Source organism: Elgaria multicarinata, chromosome 2 (assembly GCF_023053635.1).
Source record: "Elgaria multicarinata webbii isolate HBS135686 ecotype San Diego chromosome 2, rElgMul1.1.pri, whole genome shotgun sequence".
In the NCBI taxonomy this organism is placed as follows: Eukaryota; Metazoa; Chordata; class Lepidosauria; order Squamata; family Anguidae; genus Elgaria; species Elgaria multicarinata.
This window is the reverse complement of record NC_086172.1, coordinates 135,527,312-135,545,717: the sequence shown is the minus strand read 5'-3', so window position 1 is coordinate 135,545,717 and position 18,406 is coordinate 135,527,312. Positions and strand designations below refer to the sequence as shown.

At 39.1% G+C, this 18,406-nt stretch overlaps 1 protein-coding gene across 1 annotated transcript in view; it reads left to right on the top strand.

Annotated features, from left to right (window-relative positions):
• CDIN1 (CDAN1 interacting nuclease 1) overlaps positions 1-9,766 on the top strand; it is a 163,572-nt gene extending 153,806 nt beyond the window's left edge. Inside the window, exon 11 of the mRNA XM_063118883.1 lies at positions 8,824-9,766. Within this exon, the coding sequence (XP_062974953.1) occupies positions 8,824-8,938 (115 nt within the window). The 3' untranslated portion in view covers positions 8,939-9,766. The remainder of the gene's footprint in view (positions 1-8,823) is intronic.
• The last annotated feature ends 8,640 nt before the right edge of the window (positions 9,767-18,406 follow it).

Below are 18,406 nucleotides of genomic sequence, written 5' to 3'. Positions count from 1 at the left end.
CACTGCACCAGTACATTCCCCATCAAGGACTGATGAGAAGGTGAGGTTAAAGGCACCATTGAACACCATGGAGTTTGTCTTACAACTATACCACTGGAAATGATCCAAGACCTGTATGTGCCTGGTGACTAGTTTTTGAGTTTTGAATGATTCAATGTAAGTAACTTTAATGTATTTCAGTTGTATTTCATATCCCGAAGTTAAACAGAATTTATAATCAATTGAGGTGTTTTTGTTTCATTCATAGTTCTGTCAGCTTTATTCCATATGCATTTTTATCTTTAGAATCAAAGAACAGTAGCGTTGGAAGGGGCATGTAAGGCCATTGAGTCCAACCCCCTGCTCAATGCAGTAATTGGCTTGAAAATCAATTACTTAAAAAATTTCCACTAGTTACCAAAATTGGTGGTTTTAATACACTCAAAATATTTTAAACAATTACATTGTGTTATAAGTTAGACAAAATATGGCCAACTGCATTCTACAAAACTATTGATATTATTTATTTATTTCAAATATTTCTACTCTTCATCTAATGGATTCTAGGGCAGCGTACAATAGAACACTTTTAATATATATGTCTTCAGCAGGTATTAAATACAAATATATTTATCAGTTTTAGGGCCACTTCATATTTCCAGTGCTTTATGTATACCCACAAAATATTTATTTATTGGTTGATTTGATTTAATTTGATTTGTACCCTGCCTTTCTACCCAAAAAAATGATACTCAAGGCAGTTTACAGGCACACTTAAAATGGATTAAAACAATAAAACAATACAATAAAAATATAACAGTTACCGGGGGAGGGGATTAAAAACAGCACCGAACCCAACAGAGCAGGCAAAAGGTCTTCTTGAGCAATGCGGTCTTTGCCAGTCTGCGGAAGGACAGCAGAGACAGAGCAAAGCTAGCACTCTCTCAGGTCACTACCAAAAGGCCGTGGTCTTGAAAGAAGAGTCTCTCCAAAAGATCTTAAGAAAAAATGTAATGAATGCAGAAAGCAAATACATGCTTGCACAAAGTTAACACATGTCTTCACATGCCAAGGAGCCAGAATTGGCTACGACTCCCAGTCATATATAAAGATGATAGCAACCATATAAGGGCTTTGGCAGACCAGTGGGTTGTTGTTGTTGTTTTACTTTTTGAACAGTAGATAACAATGTCATATAAAAATTGAATTGTTTAAGAAACACACCCAAAGTCTCCTTGGGCATGCAGAACTAGTTGTGTGACTCTTTGGATCCCAGGCAGTAGCTAGTTGCATTAGTGTGCTAGATTTCTTCTATAATAGTTGGGTCTCTAATCATTGAAATCCAGAAACTATTTCATCTCCAGTCAAATATATGTTCTTTGCACTGTAATGTAACTCTTAAGCTTGTATTTCTTCCTTGGAATTGTACTCCCGTGGAATTGTACTGTGTGCAGCTTCTTGTGAATTAGGCTAGTCAATAGGTTTATAGTTAAAACACATATCGAGGCATTATTTTCCTTTAGCAAGTATAAAAATTCTAGTGGCTCCCTTCTATCCTGCTGGCCTCCCGCCCTATTTTGACAAGTCTGGCCAAAAAGTATAAATCTGTATGATGCCTTGAAGGTAACGTCTTGAGTTATAGGCTGCTTTATGATTAGTTTAGGAAATGGACTACAAGATTACAAAAAGATTATGAAAAATAGTCGCCTTTCAACTATGTCCTGAGTTTGAAAATGCCCCTGTTAATGTAGAAGTATCACAAGTTGGCTCTAAAAATCTCATGTTTATTTATATCCATATACTTTGATAGGGTGGCAGAAATTTATGTATTTTGGACCAATCTTGGTACTTTTTGAAAACTACACAGGATATTTTAAATATTAAATATAGTAAATCAGTGCCTGTTCCACAAAAATAAAACATTAGGCACAAAACATAGGTTTTAGGTAATTTAAAATATCTGTAGAGAAGTCACTGGAATAAGGCTGCTTTATACCTGCAGAAAATCTGTTTCTCTCTTGGGTATGAACTGATGCATCTTTAATTGTTAAAATTTAACCCTACCTATATTTCTTCCAAAGGAAGGCATGAAAATGCAAACATGATTAGCATTATATAATACTCATGATATGCTGAAGGCATTACACTCTTTTTCTTTGTCATTGAATTTTCCTGTGGAAAATATTCTTATTTAGCAAGCGGTGTACTATGAATGAGATATTTACTTATTTATTTAAATAGTTCTATATCGGAGATATGGTGCCTTGCCTGAAAACCTTTTACTCTTTTGAGGGTACACTCCACAGAGAACTGTTGCCACCTGAAAGTCATTGAACATATTTTTAAAAACAAATTTATGTATGACACCACTGCTGTAAAATGTAAAGCCCTAGGGTTCTTGTCAGGCCATTTAGGGTCTGCATTGTGGCCTGCGGAATCTATATCACACTTCACACAATTTACTTACTTTCTTTATTACGATCTATAGATCCATAAAAAGAAAACAAACAAACAACAAACAACCAAACACAAGAATCAGACATGAAATCATACAATTAGAGCTAATATCAACTTTAGTCTAATACACAAAGAGCTCTAATCTTGGCCGCCACTGTAAGAAATTTAGCAACAGCCAAAGTTACACTTGAAGACTTATCTTCCAACAGAAACTTAACATAAAATTTGCTTGAAGTTCTGGGCAGTTTGCTCAACAATGGGGTAATCATAAGATGGCGGGCCTGATTATAAAAGCTACAGGACAGAAGGATATGCTCCATCGTCTCCACTTCCGTATTCCTACAGGGGCACCGTCGTTCCTGATAAGGGATACCAGCATATCTGCCCTGAAGTAATTCAATAGAGTAAACATTGCATCTGGCCTTGGAGAAGGCAATACGATATTTAGCGACCGACAAGTTCTTTAGATAGTCAGCCAGCTGAAGAGGCCCAACGTAATGAACGTGCAATGCACTGGGAGAGCAAGAAACATGAGAGCGAGCACGTAAGTCGCAGAAGGCTATATCCCACAGTCTTTGTTTGATAGCTTTAAAAGCAAAATTCAAGCCCAGATTAAGGAGGAGGGAAGAGGAGAGACCTATTGAAGCTGCCTTCCTGGCAAGAAGCTTGGACCAGCTGTTCACGTAGTTGTCCTGAGCCAGACAGGGAAGCAGACCTGAGCCCCTCCCAAAAAGACTAACTTCCATCCAAAATTTTAAGGCAGACCACCAAGCCCTAAGCGAAAGAGAGCTTTCCCCGGTTTCCAACAAAAGTACCGAATTAGGGACACACTTTGGGAGTTGAAGAAGGGTCCTCAAAAACCTTGTCTGCAGCCTATCTATCTCAGATGTTAATCCCCCTATCCAGATATTGGAGGCATATAAAAGCTGGGCTGCAGACTTGGCATTAAACACTTTGATGGCAGACGGTATAAACATTCCCCCTTTAGTAAAGAAAAAGCGTGTTATTACAGCTGAACTGACTGAAGCTTTATTAAGGGTGGCCGATCTATGGGCACTCCAGGACAGGGTATGATGGAATAGCAGCCCCAGGTAAGAGAAATTTTTCACCTGTTCCAGGATATGCCCATCAAGGGACCACCGACGTTGAGAAAATCTATTTTCAAAGACCATGACTTTAGATTTCTCAAAATTAATTTTCAGATCGTTGGTCAAACAAAAGTTGGAGAATTTCATTAAAAGATGTTTCAAACCAGGTCTAGAGCGGGAGAGAATAACAGCATCATCTGCGTAAAGTAAAATAGGAATTTTTCTTGCGCCAAGTTTGGGCAAGTGTCCTTCATGGTCAGACAGGGCCTCCTCAATATCATTTATGTATAGGTTAAATAGTGTAGGTGCGAGGATCACACAATTGGTTAAACCATTGTCAGGGCTAGAAAGCTAGTATAACCTTTCAGCCACAATTTCCTATAAATGAACAGGAATATGTTATTATATACGTAAATATAGAGTCAGCAGAATGTAGACTTTTACAATTTATCATACTTGCAAAGGTGTGTGAGAGAGAGAGACAAAAAAATTAAATAGATTGTGGTGGCCAATGAAAAAGAGGAGTTGATTATTGAATGTTTAGACTGGCAGGATTGAGTGGGAGCTGTAGCTTCTAGGAGCAGATTAGAAGCATCTGCTTCTATTTTCAACTAAGTGTGTTTTGTTGTTATATCCAAATCTGGACAAAGTATAGTTAATGTTAATTATGGTCTAATGGGTCTGTTCAGATGACACCAGGGACTGTGGTTAGCAAAACTGTGGTTCTCCGGGGTTAGCACTAACCACAACCCATGCTGTTGCACACAACACTTTATGCCATGGTTAGAGCCGCTAACCCTGCTGCAGATGGTCCGACTGGGGTTAGAAAGTGACCAGGGTTTAGCGAAACACATTGCACACAACACCTTAAACCCTACTGCTTAACCAAAAGCCTTAACCAGCAGGGTTTAAGGTGTCTTCTGAACAGGCCCAATGATTCTTGTTGTTTCAATAAAGATTAACCACAGTAAACACTAACCACAGTTCCCAATTCATACATAATGAGCCTGTTCAGATGACACACTAAGCCATTGTGGTTACGCATTTTGAGCTAAACATCATGGCTTAGCGTATTGTGTGAACCATTCCTAATCATGGTGGCTACATAACCACAGTTTAAACATGCTTGCTAACCATTTGCTGCAAAGGGGTTAGCGGACTAACCATGGCTTAGTGTGTTGTCTGAAGAGGCCCAAATTGTGATTAGTTGAAATGGAAGCAGATGCTTCTGATCGCCTCATGTATGAAGAATATGAGCATGCATGTAACAGCTGAGTCTTAGTCTGATAATACAATTTTATTTTATTTTATTCATATTGTAGCACACATGTGCACTTTTGCATGATTACATAATTTCCAATGTGACACATGTGCCCATAATCTTATTTTGTAGAGTTTGGAACAAGAGGAAGTAGCATCTCCTTTGCACATACAGAGGAGTATCAAATAAACATGACTAAAATCCTAAAAGAGTGTTATGTTTTATAAACTAAGACTGGTATTTGTGACTATTTAATAGCAAAAAAAATACCTAGTCGGAAGAATATTCTTACTCCAATATTGTTGCCTCCTTGACTGATTAGTGCTTGGACTTCCAAAAGCAAAAACATCTCTCTAGTAGAGCAGCCTGTGATGTATATTTCTTTTCAGACAGGGTCTGTTTGTTGTCTTGACATTGAATTCGATTCCCACTTATTTTATCACAGTGAGCAATAGTTCTAGCATTTTCAGCTCTTGGCCTCTCTATGCCTAACTTCTTTAAAGTGATCACAAAAGAAAGGTTAGTCACCAATTTGTTAAATAGTATCATTAATCTATAAATAAGTTTCTACGCTTTACTCTATAATTTAGAGCCCTGAGTTGGATTCTTCACATATCACATCTATGCATCTATGAAAAATGGTGGTGGGTCTCAAATTTAAAAGGGTGGTTCTTGCTTCTATCTTTGACCTCTTTACTGCTTCCCGTTGACACAAAGGGGGGGGGAGGTTAAATGACTTTTCAAATTAAGGCAGCAATAATTAACTACTGGCATTGTTTGTGATTTTCCGACTCTGCGAGCTAATGAGAGAGAAATTAGTGCTTAGCAGCAGGAGTTCCTGATAGTCAGTGCCAAATGCTAAATGTGCCAACAAGTTAATTTTGGTTTTAAGTACTTCTCTTAAGTCTTTTTTGAACAATGAATTAGAATAGGGATTGTATTGATGTTCACATATGTTATGTTTGATCTATAGAAACATAGTTTTAGAAGAATTCTATTATGAAGAGCTGCAACCTTTCCAGCATTCAGGGAAATGTCATTGACCCATAAAATACAGACTTCTAGTTAATCTAGTGGCCCAGTCCAGACATAATGGCAAATCACAGTTTGTAGTTATGAGACCAAGCTTATACAAGCCATTAGCTTATACCCTTCTCTCCTTCCCCTTTGAGCATAACAGGAGGAGGTCAAAAGCTTTCAGTTTCCAAACCAACCACAGCTGCTCATTACTTTCAAGCTCAGGGCATTCTAATTGTGGATAGTTGAAACCTGGTTTGTTAAATAACTGCAGTTAGAACAAACCACAGTTTCCAGAGTTCATAAGAGGAACTATGTTGATAAAAAAATATAAGCTTTCTATCTCCTCTCATGTAAAGAAAAGGAAGAAGTATGGGGGGAGAGCATACTAGGTTGAGGCTCATGTAATGAATTTTCTTACAACAAATCATGTTCATTATGCCTGAATCAGGCCAGAACTTGCCCTTTAATAAACTGGCATTTTATCAAAATTGGCATCCTGAGCCAGCCAACGGCTAAAACAAATAATACTGCATCGTTTGAGGAGCTACTAAGAGTTAAGTTAAAGTTGAATAGCTTCAGAAGTAAATTAATTTTAAAAATGTATTCTCCACCAAAACAAATGCATTGCAGTGCACAGATTCTATAATGAAATATTCTAGCGTCTGACTTCAGAGAGATCTATATTCAGAATGTACTCATACGGTAAGGGCACAATAGATGCACACACACACACACACCACTATCACCACCAATGAATGCAGTTGTACCCATGCAGAGGGGTTGACAGTGGATCCCTCCTCTCTCCCATCCCCTCTACAGTTGCGAGCAGAACATAGTGTATTGGCTGTTATTCAGAGTGTTATCCCCCTGTGCACCTCTCATATAGCCAGCCTCATATTCCTCTCTTCACCAGGGCCTTGGGCTGTACATTACTACTCTTCTGGGCTGGGATGGATTGTGTGCTATGTTGTTCTTCAAAGAAAATAGTGACCTTGTCTAAATCATGGCAATTAATGCAATTAGGTAATTAGTTCAAACTTATATTTCATTATTATTTTTGATAAGCCAGGGTCATATTAACTTTTATACCCAGTGCCAGTGCTGTTTAGTGGTTAGAGTGTTGGACTGGGACTCAGGAGATCCAGTTTCTAGTCCCCACTTGGGCCATGAACCTCACTGGGAGATTTTGGAGCAGTCACTGACACTCAGGCTACCCTACCTCATAGTGTTGTTGTAAGCATAAAATGGAGAGGAAGAGTACCATGTAAGTTGCTTTGGGCTCCTTGTAAGAGGGGGAAGGGCAAGATATAAATACAACAACAGCAGCAATAAAATAAATGCTTACTCATCTATTTTTCATGAAAGAGTAGAATCAGACCTATGGCGCAATATAAGTATGCTAGCAGAAATCTCTATTTTGTTATGCTCCGACACAACTTCAGTTGCAGCCAATTCAAAGTACAAATGGAGGGGAAGGCACTTTTGACTTCTACCTGGCACAAATTGATTGAAGACAAGTATAATCTGGCCTTACTGGCAATGAACATTTATAAAGAATTATTTAGCTCAGCTAAATCTGCAACACAAGTCTTTATGTAACACCTGTCATTTTAAAACATCTGAGGTTTTAGAGTGAAAGATGTGATGTCTAAGCTATGCACAGGAACTGCTGCTGAAAACATTAGATGGTAATAGCTATAAACCCACAGTTGGTAAAAATAAGCAATTGAGTATAGGAAATGTACGGTGTCCACTCAGAATGGTCAAAGGGTCCAGTAGGTTTTGTCCCTTTTGATATGTTTCATTATTGATTACTTTTTGTGATGGAAACTTTTTGTGTTGGAAAGCACCCAGTTTAATGAAGTTAGTTTGGTACTCCCCACAGTTTAGAATATCTGTATTATCGACTTAGTGGGGATTTAAATGACTATGGCTCCCTTGGGACACTTCCATAATAATAAAAGCATTAACAAAAGCTGGCTACCATGTTGGTTTGAATACAGCTTGGTGTGCAAGCCATTACATGACATTCCATTGAACTTGTACATATGGTCTCTTAACAGCTCATCCTGTACTGTTGTTTTTGGCAAGTTCACTATACTATACAATAAATCACAGAAAGAAAGAGCTTTTTGGCCTCGTGTTGTACAGCCTGCCGTAACGTTAGACCATAGAAGGCTATTCTGTTTTTAGACATCCTTTTACTAACCTAGCATTCATAATTTATGATTTCACCATAAAATCCTTGCAACACTACACCAAAAGTAGTGCTTCCCTTTAATTAAGTGCTCTCAGTAGGAAAAACGTGAAACTGATGTGCAAAACGTATCGCTGTACACAATGATTGATAGTGATTACTTCTTTATGAACCCAGCCTGAGGGTCTGAACTTCCTGATGGGTAAAATAGGCCATGGGCTACTTCCTGAAATTGCCTAGTGGGGATCAGTCAGTCTTAGTAATATCTGAGAGATTCCTGAGGCACAACTTGGAGACTCCTAGAATAAAATGTGTGGTAAGCTATGTTTTGCTTAGATAGTTTCTTATGTAATCCCTCGCTGCAGAGATTATATTTCAAATAATAGTGAGCACTTCTTCTTTGCCATCATCTTTGCACACACAGACACACACACTTTTTTAATCCTGAAATGTCACGTCTGAAAAGATGGAAAGAAAAATAACCTAGAATCTTCTCTAAATATTATACAGTTTTTGCATATGGTTGCAGCCAGAGTTTTACTAGCCTATTATTAATTATTATGGAATAAAAACATCCCAAGAATCATTTCTGACCCTTTTACAGAATTAGATTTAAAAAATTAATTAAAAGCAGGCTTTCATTTAAATGTAGACTAAATCTTAAATGCCTACACATCTCTAGAAAATTTTCTAACTTTTTGTTACCTGTGATCCCAAGTTAACGTGTATTGTTCATAGCCTCACATGCTGATGTAGGTGCATCTTGTAGGTACAATTATGTTTATATATTGCTTATTTCTGGTCTTTTGCTTTTAACGTAGGTTTGGTCCAGGACTAGTTATCTATTGGTATGGATTTATCGAGGAGTTGGATTGTCATCGCAATCGTGGTATCTTGCTAAAAGACTCCTTCCCTACAGACATAGTTACTCTTTGAGACAGCATGGCTGAGCAATGAGGATGGAAGAAAATTTAAAGGAAAAGGCGAATCCGGAAACAATTTTACTTTCCTGCAGTATAAACTACTGGCAACATCTGCCCTGAACTTCAGTTGAACTCTTACTGCCTGGGATCACCCCACTGCTACTTTAGACAAACACGTCAAAGGTTTCTGTTTTACTTCAATCCTCTGCTGATGCAAGCAGCCAAAAAATACAGACACAGCCCAAACTTTATCAGCATTTCTGTCTCTGTCAAACAGTTTATAGATAGCCATAATCTTCCTTCCTTCCGGATGGCTTCTCCTTGCACTTTGAACAAAAGGAGAAATCTGGAGGCTAAAAGGTGTGACTTTCAATTTTCCTCCCTGTTATGAAGTCACCATTAAAAAATGACTTCTGTCACACAAACTTTTTTTCTGGAAAATGTTAAGAATGAAGCTCATGGAAACTTGGTTAATGCTAATTTCCCGTTCTTAATACTCATATTGTGCCAAGCTTGTACAGCGCATATAGGTGGGAGGAGCATGTTTCCTGGCAATGCATTGTTTTATCTCTGGACTTCCAGGCTTTGGGGGCACAAAGCTAGGCAGCTGACGCTTGTAATGTAATTTTAATTTCTGATAGAGGTAACTAGAAATATTTTTAATTGTTTTGTATGTCAGATCTTGAAATTAAAACACAGAACTGTTTATTCTGTACAATAAGGTGTAAATAGACATTTTAGTGCTAACATTTTAAAGTGAAATAAATTGCAACATTGTTCAAGCTTGGGTCTTACCCTGGCCATCTGTATTACAAAGCTGCCTGCCATCTTCCTTTCCTAAGAATGGCTCTGAGCACATACTGTATGGGGTCACGAGGCATTAAAAAGAAAGGAAAGGAACATTATGAGGACTTCACTTTGCAACACATCCCATTGTGGGTTTTTTCCCCCTTTGATTAAATTAATCAGGAACAGCATGGGCACCAAGGAAGGAATCCATGGGCACACCAGTATTCACAGGGATACACTGAACACCCCAGGGGTATAGGTACCCTAAACAGTTGCCTCTTGAGTTCTGGTATTGTATTTGAAATTTAATATTGTTACCTCTTTCATGGCTGTGGTAGAAAGGAGAGAAAGAAATCTAATATCACACCTTTTCATACTGTTTTGATGACTTATGAGCCTGTTCCCATTGGTTTGGATATGTGGTCCTGCTAACATTCATGTTCTCCTACATTCATTAACACTGTCTTTTCATGTGCATCTCAGCAAAGAAAGGCAACATGGTCCTGCCTAGTTGCCCTCTGATATTTTCCCCATATTTCCTTGATATTGGTCATTTTGCTTTTTACATACGAAAGAGGTGTGCCACCCTTGGACTATGGGTTATCTACTGGGCAGAGATGACCCTATAGTTTTTTTTTAAAAAAAGTTATTATTTTTTGAGGGGGGTGGTTTAGATTTCAACAGGACCTAATTTCAAGCAGCTGGAATTCATGTATGTTCCACTTTTAGCATAATGCAACAGACTTACAGGTTTGCTTGCACATAAAAGATGGCACACAAAATGTGTAATATATAAATTTCCTTGTAGTAGTGAGAAGTAGTATTCAGGGTGCTACTGGCTGGCATGCATAAAACCCTGAACAGAGTCAAAATGAACCAGTAGCAACACTATCCCAGTACACTAGCAGCACTATTCCAGCACAAAACTGAAGATATGGGTTATTAAATGGAATAGGCTTTAAGGGCAAAACTGGATTTGCTTGAGGTGGTACATGTGTGAAATAATTGTGTGAAATAATCTGCAACAGCAGCCTTTATAAAATGGCCTAACACTCTTCTCTCTCTCCCTCTCTTTGGAATAAATTAAATTTATTTGCACAGATGTTGAAAATCCTGCTCAAGCCTCATCTAATCTTTGTTTTGTTTGGATTTTACATTAAATTTATGATCAGGAAAGATAAATAAAATGAGGTGCTCGTATTTTGCTATTTACACCCTTCCATAACATAACAGGTTGGGAGCCTATATTGGTATCTTCAATCAAACTTTTTGACTTTATCTTTATATAGGCTCATTTCTAAATAATCATTTAAAAAATAGCATGGAGCAAGTCATAAATGCTTGCCGTTGAAGTATACTAATTCTAGTTCCATAGGTTTACCATCACCAAAATTATCTTAAACTTTGCTAATTTAAAATTGATATGCTTCTGTGTAGCAAGTTAATAATTTGTGTGTATTCTTCCTTTATCAAATATAAACATCAAGTCTAAGAGTTAAGAAAAAAATGATTGCATTTTTTTTACAATGCTATAGTCATTAGAACCTTAACATTACAGCCAAATCCAGTTTTATGGAGATAGTATTCTGCAGAGTGTGCTAATGAATTATGCCAAGCAAGAAAACAGAAGTGTGCATAAAACTGAATGATGTTCATTCTGGCATATATAGACTTACCAAGCATCTGCTCTTACAAACACTGTAAAAAGGTCTTTCCTCAAGCCATAGAAATTGCTGCATTTGTTCACAATGAGTAAAAAAATGCAGGTTGGGGGGGGACCCCAAAACTTGGTTCATCAACAATGAGACATGCGTTCATTCTCAGTTACCCAAAGCTGAGTTACAGCACAATCCTATACATGTCTATTCATAAATAAGCCCCATTGTGTTAAATGGGTCTTACTCTGAGGTAAGCAAATGTTAGGATTACAGCCTTAATTACTTTGATGCTATTTTGGCAGGAAAAAGTCCTTTAAAAAATAAATGAGGAAGGTGGAGTTAAGAGCAAAGAGTTGCAGGGCCTGGAAAGTGGCGAGAGACAGAGATGAGGTTCAAATGAGAATTCATTTGGCATTCCACACAGCGTAATGAGGTTCCTCACAACAAAATGGTGAGATTGAAAAGACTGGTGTCTTACCCAGCAAGTTTTATGACTGAGGAGATGTCTTCCAGCATTTGAATGCAGGGCTGCCTGGTCAAAATCCAATGCTCTAGCACGCTACTCTTCTTTGTCAATTTGGATTCAATTATAGTCAGCTACTAACTTTACCTTGTTCATAACAGGGTCGGTAAAAGAGAACAGTAATTCCAAAATGTCGGAGTATCACGCACATAGGAACATAGGTAGTTGCTTTATATCAAGTCAGACCCTTGGTCCATCTAGCTCAGTATTGTCAGCACTTACTGGCAGCAGCTCACCAGGGTTAAAGGCAGGATTTCTTTCCAGCCCTACCTGGAGATGTCGGGGATTGAACTTAATGTCCTATACAATTTTGCTCTTAGTTCATCAACAAAGCAACACCATGAAAACCTGTTCAGATAATGGCTAAAGTCATGATGGGCTATGGGAGTTGGGAATGGAAAAACAACCACCATCCAGGACTTGAACCTCGACAAGTGTGCCAACCTGGCCTGTATCATAGAGACCTAGTTGGATGAGAATTAGGGGAGTAAATCTATCTCAGCTTTGCAGCAGGCAAGAGGGAGGGGAGGGGAGGGGGAGTTGCAGTGGTGTACCGTGATTCTATCCCCTTGTCCAACTGCCCCATCTTGGAGTCTTCCAGTTTTGAGTGAATGTACCTGAAGGTGAGTGTTTGGGACAAAATAAGGATTCTATTGGTGTACTGCCCACCCCACTACCCAATGGACTCCCTTCCTGAGCTATTCAGGATGGTCTTGGGGATAGTGCTGAGGGACCAACGTACACTCTGAGGCCACCATATTGTGAGGGGCTCAGGCCTTCATGGGTTTGTCCCAATTAGTTTCTGCGCCCCCTCGTTCAGCAGGGCACACTTTGGATCTGGTTTTCTACGTTGGGTGTGATGAGGGGGATCGGAGGATGGAGGAAGAATTTTCCTAAGTTCCATTGCCATGGACAAATCATTACCTGGTGAGGTTTAAACCTACCTGGACTTGGAGCCTCTGCAGGGGGTAGAGGACCAGTTAAGATCGTCCACTCCAGGAGACTGATGGAACCAGGTGGTTTTCTGATAGCTCTTGGTAATTTTCCTGTCACATCAGCAGGCAATTCTGTCAAAGTCCTAGTTGACCTCTGGAATGGAGAAATGGCCTAAGTGGTTGTCATGATTCGTCCTGACTGTCCTCTTCCACGTAGTGGGGTCAACTGAGCTCCCTGGTTTTCCATGGAGCTGCAGATGGTGAAATGAATGGGACATCAACTAGAGCAACATTGGCACACACAAAATAAAATCAGAAGTCTGATTGAACATGGGCTAGAACTCATTCAAAGAACTAATGTGGCAGTGAGATGGCAAACAAATTGTACTCTGCCACCATTGCATCTGCACAGAGTCTCCCGATGAAGATTTTTCACGTGGTCAGAGCCCTATTATACTCTGGCCCATTAAAAGAAAAGGTGGACTTCAGATTGATGTCCCAGATGAATCCATGTTGGAGCTTTCACAGCTGTTCTAGAGACACCATTGAAGTAGTGGCTGCCATCAGTCGCAGCAGTGGCTGCACTCTCCTCTTGGTGATAACCATCTGAGTGTCTCACTCTCTTGCATGGCATACCAAAGCTGATGCCCAATCTTCAGGGCAGAAACACTTGGCCTTTCCAGCAGCACATCAATGAACTGGATACATTGCATTGGTGTAAAGTGGGATTTCTCCATGGTGAAGTAGAGACCGAGTTCCCACAGAAGGCAGAGCTTCCAGGATATAGCCCTGAAGATTCCCCCTCTTGAAGATGCCACCAATAACCAATTGACAATGTAGTTGATACAGGTTTTGGGCAAAGTGCTGGAGCATGAGGTAGCTTCTGAGTTCCAGGTGTTTCTGGATTAGATATGAGAAGTTGTTCACATTTTGGAGTTCTGTGCCACCAGTATGCTGATGGCACCCATCTCTCTCTCTCTCTCTCTCTCTCTCTCCTTTCCTTCTAAATCCAAAGAAGTTGTTGCAGTGTCTGATGTCAGTAATGGACTATATGAGGGTGAACAAATTGAAGCTTCATCTAGACAAGACAGAGGTGCTCCTGGTCAGTCAGAAGGCAGATCAGGGAATAAGATCTTCAAGGGAGGCCCTTCTCTCAGTCCCTACACCATCAAAGGCATGTTTGGTGGGGATATGAGAGAGGGCCTCCTCAGTGCTGCTCTCATGCTCTGGAAGTCCCTGGCAAAGGAGGAACGGTTGACTCCCTCTCTGTTGTCCTTCCATCAGTAGACATATATGGTTTTATTCAGGCAGGCCTTAGGCATGTAAGCTAGTCTGTTGCTGAAGGGGTTTTTTCTTTGTAATTGATTGGTGCTGCTTATCTCTTTGTTGTGTCTAAATTGTATTCATAATTTATTTGTTTTATGCTATGTTTTAATTTGGATTTTGAGTGCTGTTCTTTGGCAGAAAGACAGGATATACATTTAATAAATAAATAAATAAATAAATAAATAAATAAATGAGACAGGATTGGTTAATATGGAGGCTGGCCAAGAATCAGCATGGCTACATGAAGTGAGACAAAGCAGATCATGGCCCCAAAACCGAGGAACGTGGGAAATAATGGGTGGCAAAGACATGGAATTGCAGAAAGAAGAAGCCATTGAGAAAGCACCAATATGGTCTAGGAGCTGGAAGTGATGTACACAAGAGAGATTTGGATGAATAGAAACTGCGGGCCAGGGAGCAAAAGGGTTATAAACTCTGGACTACAGGCCTTGACAGGAAATTCTATCAGTAGTAGCAGTCTCCTGTCATTGCAGCAATCTGACCTGACAACCCTAACAATGAACCATTTGGGAGCAGGTAAACACTAGATTCCATATATCAGTTTGAACTGATCATCTAAATGTTTGGCAGCAGGTTGCTAGTTTACTTCCAGTGTTGTACATCCTTCACCCTGACGAACATGTGCCACACATTGTAGTGCATAGAACAACATGCTCAAAAGAACTACTGTATATGCTGCTAACTTATTTTGTGGTTTGAAACTAGTTTACAGCATGGTTTATTTTGATCCATATCGCTGAATGCATAAAACAACCCCGCAAATGCAGCCATCTACGCTACAGATTGTCATTTCCAGTGAACTTGCTCAGAGGTCATCAGTGAAGAGAACTGCTACTAACCTCCAAGCATTTGAGACCGGTGGTACAAGAACCCAGAAATGTCTTGCAGAGATGTGTACTAAGATGGCTAACAATGGGTTCACTTGGCAGCAAATCTACCCATTATAGGGGAACTATCTATCATGAACTTTAGAAAATAGGCTTTTCTTGGGTTAAGGAAAGGTCACATGTTACACAAAGTTTGGAAAGGCGAAGCTTTCTCTCCTGTGTATAGTAAATATTATTTGAATGCTTATTATTAAGAACATGCCAGGGTTCAAAAGATTAAATAAGGAAGACGCAATTATGAGCTAAATAATAAACAGAGGAGATTTAGTTCCTCTTGCATTTTTTACTTTCCTGCTATTGTTTAATATATGGCTGTTATACAAGGAGCAGCTTAGGTCAGCTACTATAAATTATGCTTTCAGTACAATGGCAATCCAGTAAAATTATTTCAAAGTTTGATCAAAGCAATCCTAAGCCCTCTAAACTTTTCCATGTTATAGGAAAATCTTGAAGTCTTTTTGAAGACTTCAAGATTTTCCTATAACAGTTAAGACTTCAAAATTTTGAAGTCTTAACTGTTTCAGTTTGGCTCAAGAATTTGGGATGCAATCCTGACAATGTGAAACCAAGTCTCTTTCTTGAACTGGAAATACATGATATGGATAGATTGATATGAAGCTTATTATGAACAGTATTCTTACATTGTTGTTTTTCTTTTTAAACAGGTCAGGAACTGCAGTTATTGCTGAAGTTCAAAGATAGCTTCTGATGTTAATTTTTAAAAACAAACATTGAGGTTTCTGTCTTAAAGCTATAATATTGGGAGTCCTACCATGCACACAAGGTGAGTGGTTTCTCATACAATTTTTATTTATTTACTTACTTATGAACTCACTGCATTTGCATACCATCCAGTAGCCAAAGCTGTTGATGTGCCAAATGTGCATCTTCACTGTGAAATAAACATTATTACTGACACAGCAATCATCAGTGTGCATGGTGCTTTTCAAGCAACTTTGCCTATGTAACGTTTGTGTCCATGTTAACACGCCGATTTCAAAATAGTTCTGTCAAAAACTGACCAGGTTTGATAACCAGAAATTTTGTGGTCATGAGATGTCATGCTAAATCATGGTTTAGTGTTAGAAGAATGAGCCTAGTCACCTTATTGGGTAGCACAATCCATGGACACAAGAAAGAAACCAGAAGCTTCTACTTCCATTTGTTATTAAGCCACAGTTCAGAATTATATCCAGATCCTAAACTATTGTTGATCTTTACTAAAACAACCCAGCTTCATAAATTGAGTTTTGAAGTTGGCAAATTTTAGTAAGCTGTGCTTAAGACCAACTGCAGTTTATCTGGGTTGACACATAATGCTATGCTGCCTTTAGTCAAAGAATGGAAGCAAAAGCTTCCATACTCCTCCTTGTGGCCATGGCAAAGGGAGAGGGGAACTGTATGAGTGTAAGGCTTGCATAGGCTAGTTCTTCTAACACCAAGCCATGTTTTAGGAATGGTGTTATGTCCAAACAAGGCTATTAAGTTGGTGCTAAATAGCAAAAACCTAATACATTTGAAGAAAATTAATAAATATAATACGTATTAACATATTCAGTGAATGAATTTGTCAGACCATTCCTTTTTTCTTTTTATTCCTTTCTCTCTCCTCAGATAGAGAACTAGATGAGGAGGAGAGAAGGGGAAAATATTCACTCACACTTACACACTGGTTTCCATCATTCTGCCCCACGTGCCCACCATTCCATGACAGAGAATGAGCAAGAATCAACATCCTCAGCATCACTTTTAAAGGTCAGAGCTATGCAAAGAGGCACAAGCTTGACTCACAATTGTCACCAAGCACAAGAAGCAGATTTAGCCTCAACTTCATGCCCATGGTGTCTCCAAGTACTTTCTTCCCCATCAGTCAATGTTGCCGTTCCACCTCTGATGCCTGATGGTATGAAAACCAACAAGAGGTCTGCAGTGGTAGAGCCCTCCATACACACACACACACACACACACACACACACACACAGAGAGAGAGGTCTCCAATGTGGTGCCCACTATTATTATTAATATTTATTTATATAGCGCCATCAAGTTTTCATGGTGCTGTACAGAACAAATGTACAGAACAATGCTCTATCCTCCTCCAAAAAACTTGAAAAATGTTAGGGCAGTCTTCTTTCTCTCCCTTCTAGCCTCTAGCTTAGCTCTTTGTCTCCCCTCTCCCCCAACATCTACCCTCACTATTTCCCCCTCCGCTTTAGCTCACTTTTGACTAGCCAGGTCCGCAAGGCAACCATTATGTGACTAGCTGCATCCTCAATTGGAGCCATTTTGTGGTGGTGCTCACAATAGTTTCTCAAATTCCCAAATGTATAGGTTCACAAAGGATGGGGATTTCTGATATATATCTATATATATCTATATATATCTATATCTATATCTATATCTATATCTATATATATATATATAGATATATATAGTACTATGTATGCTTAGACAGAAAAAAAGTCATACAATTCCCAGCATTCCCCAGCCAACCATGCTAATTGTTTGTCAATGGTTTGTGCATCTTTGCAGTTACTGACCAGAACACTGGAAGCAGGTTTTCGTTCTACTAAACAATTGGGCAGAACACTGCCTGCATAGTTTCCCTTATGGTGGCTTACATAAAAGGACTGGAGATTAATTTTTGTAACTGAACACTGAAACTCATAGAAGGGGGCTGGAATATTGCTAGGGAGACAATCCCCTGATCCTATGGCTACAGCCCTGAACTGTCCTGATGCATGATATAATTCATTTCTTGGCAGTGGTTGAGTTTTATCACAAACTGTAATCACAAATCCTGTTTTATGTGATCAGATAGGATAGTTCTAATGTTTAGCTCAGACCATGGGCCTCGTTTAGGGTGCAATTCAGCCAAGGCTAAACTTTTTAAGCATCATTGACATTAATGTGAGAGAGTTAACATGTGCCTTACTCAATGCCCCCAACATCAATGGCAGAGAATTAATGTGATGTGCAGTGCAATTCCCTACATGTCTACTCAGAAGTAAGCCCCATTTAATTTAATGTGAGTTACTCCACGATACATATGCAGTCGTAGGCTGCAATTCCAAACCCAGTTAATAGGGAGTAAGCTCCATGAATACAGTGGGACTGACTTTCAAGTAAACATGCATAGGATTGTGCAGTAATTTCCCCATGAAAACAAATGAGGTTTAAGTCTTTACGTTTTGGCTATATTTCATCCTCTGCTTGTTTTTATTTTTGGCACATTACTATTTCTGCACACTCTTGGACTAGATTTAGCTTGACCCATCTGTTCTCTTTTACTCCGATGCATGGACAGGACACTGCTGCACAATGTCAAAACAAAACGGAATG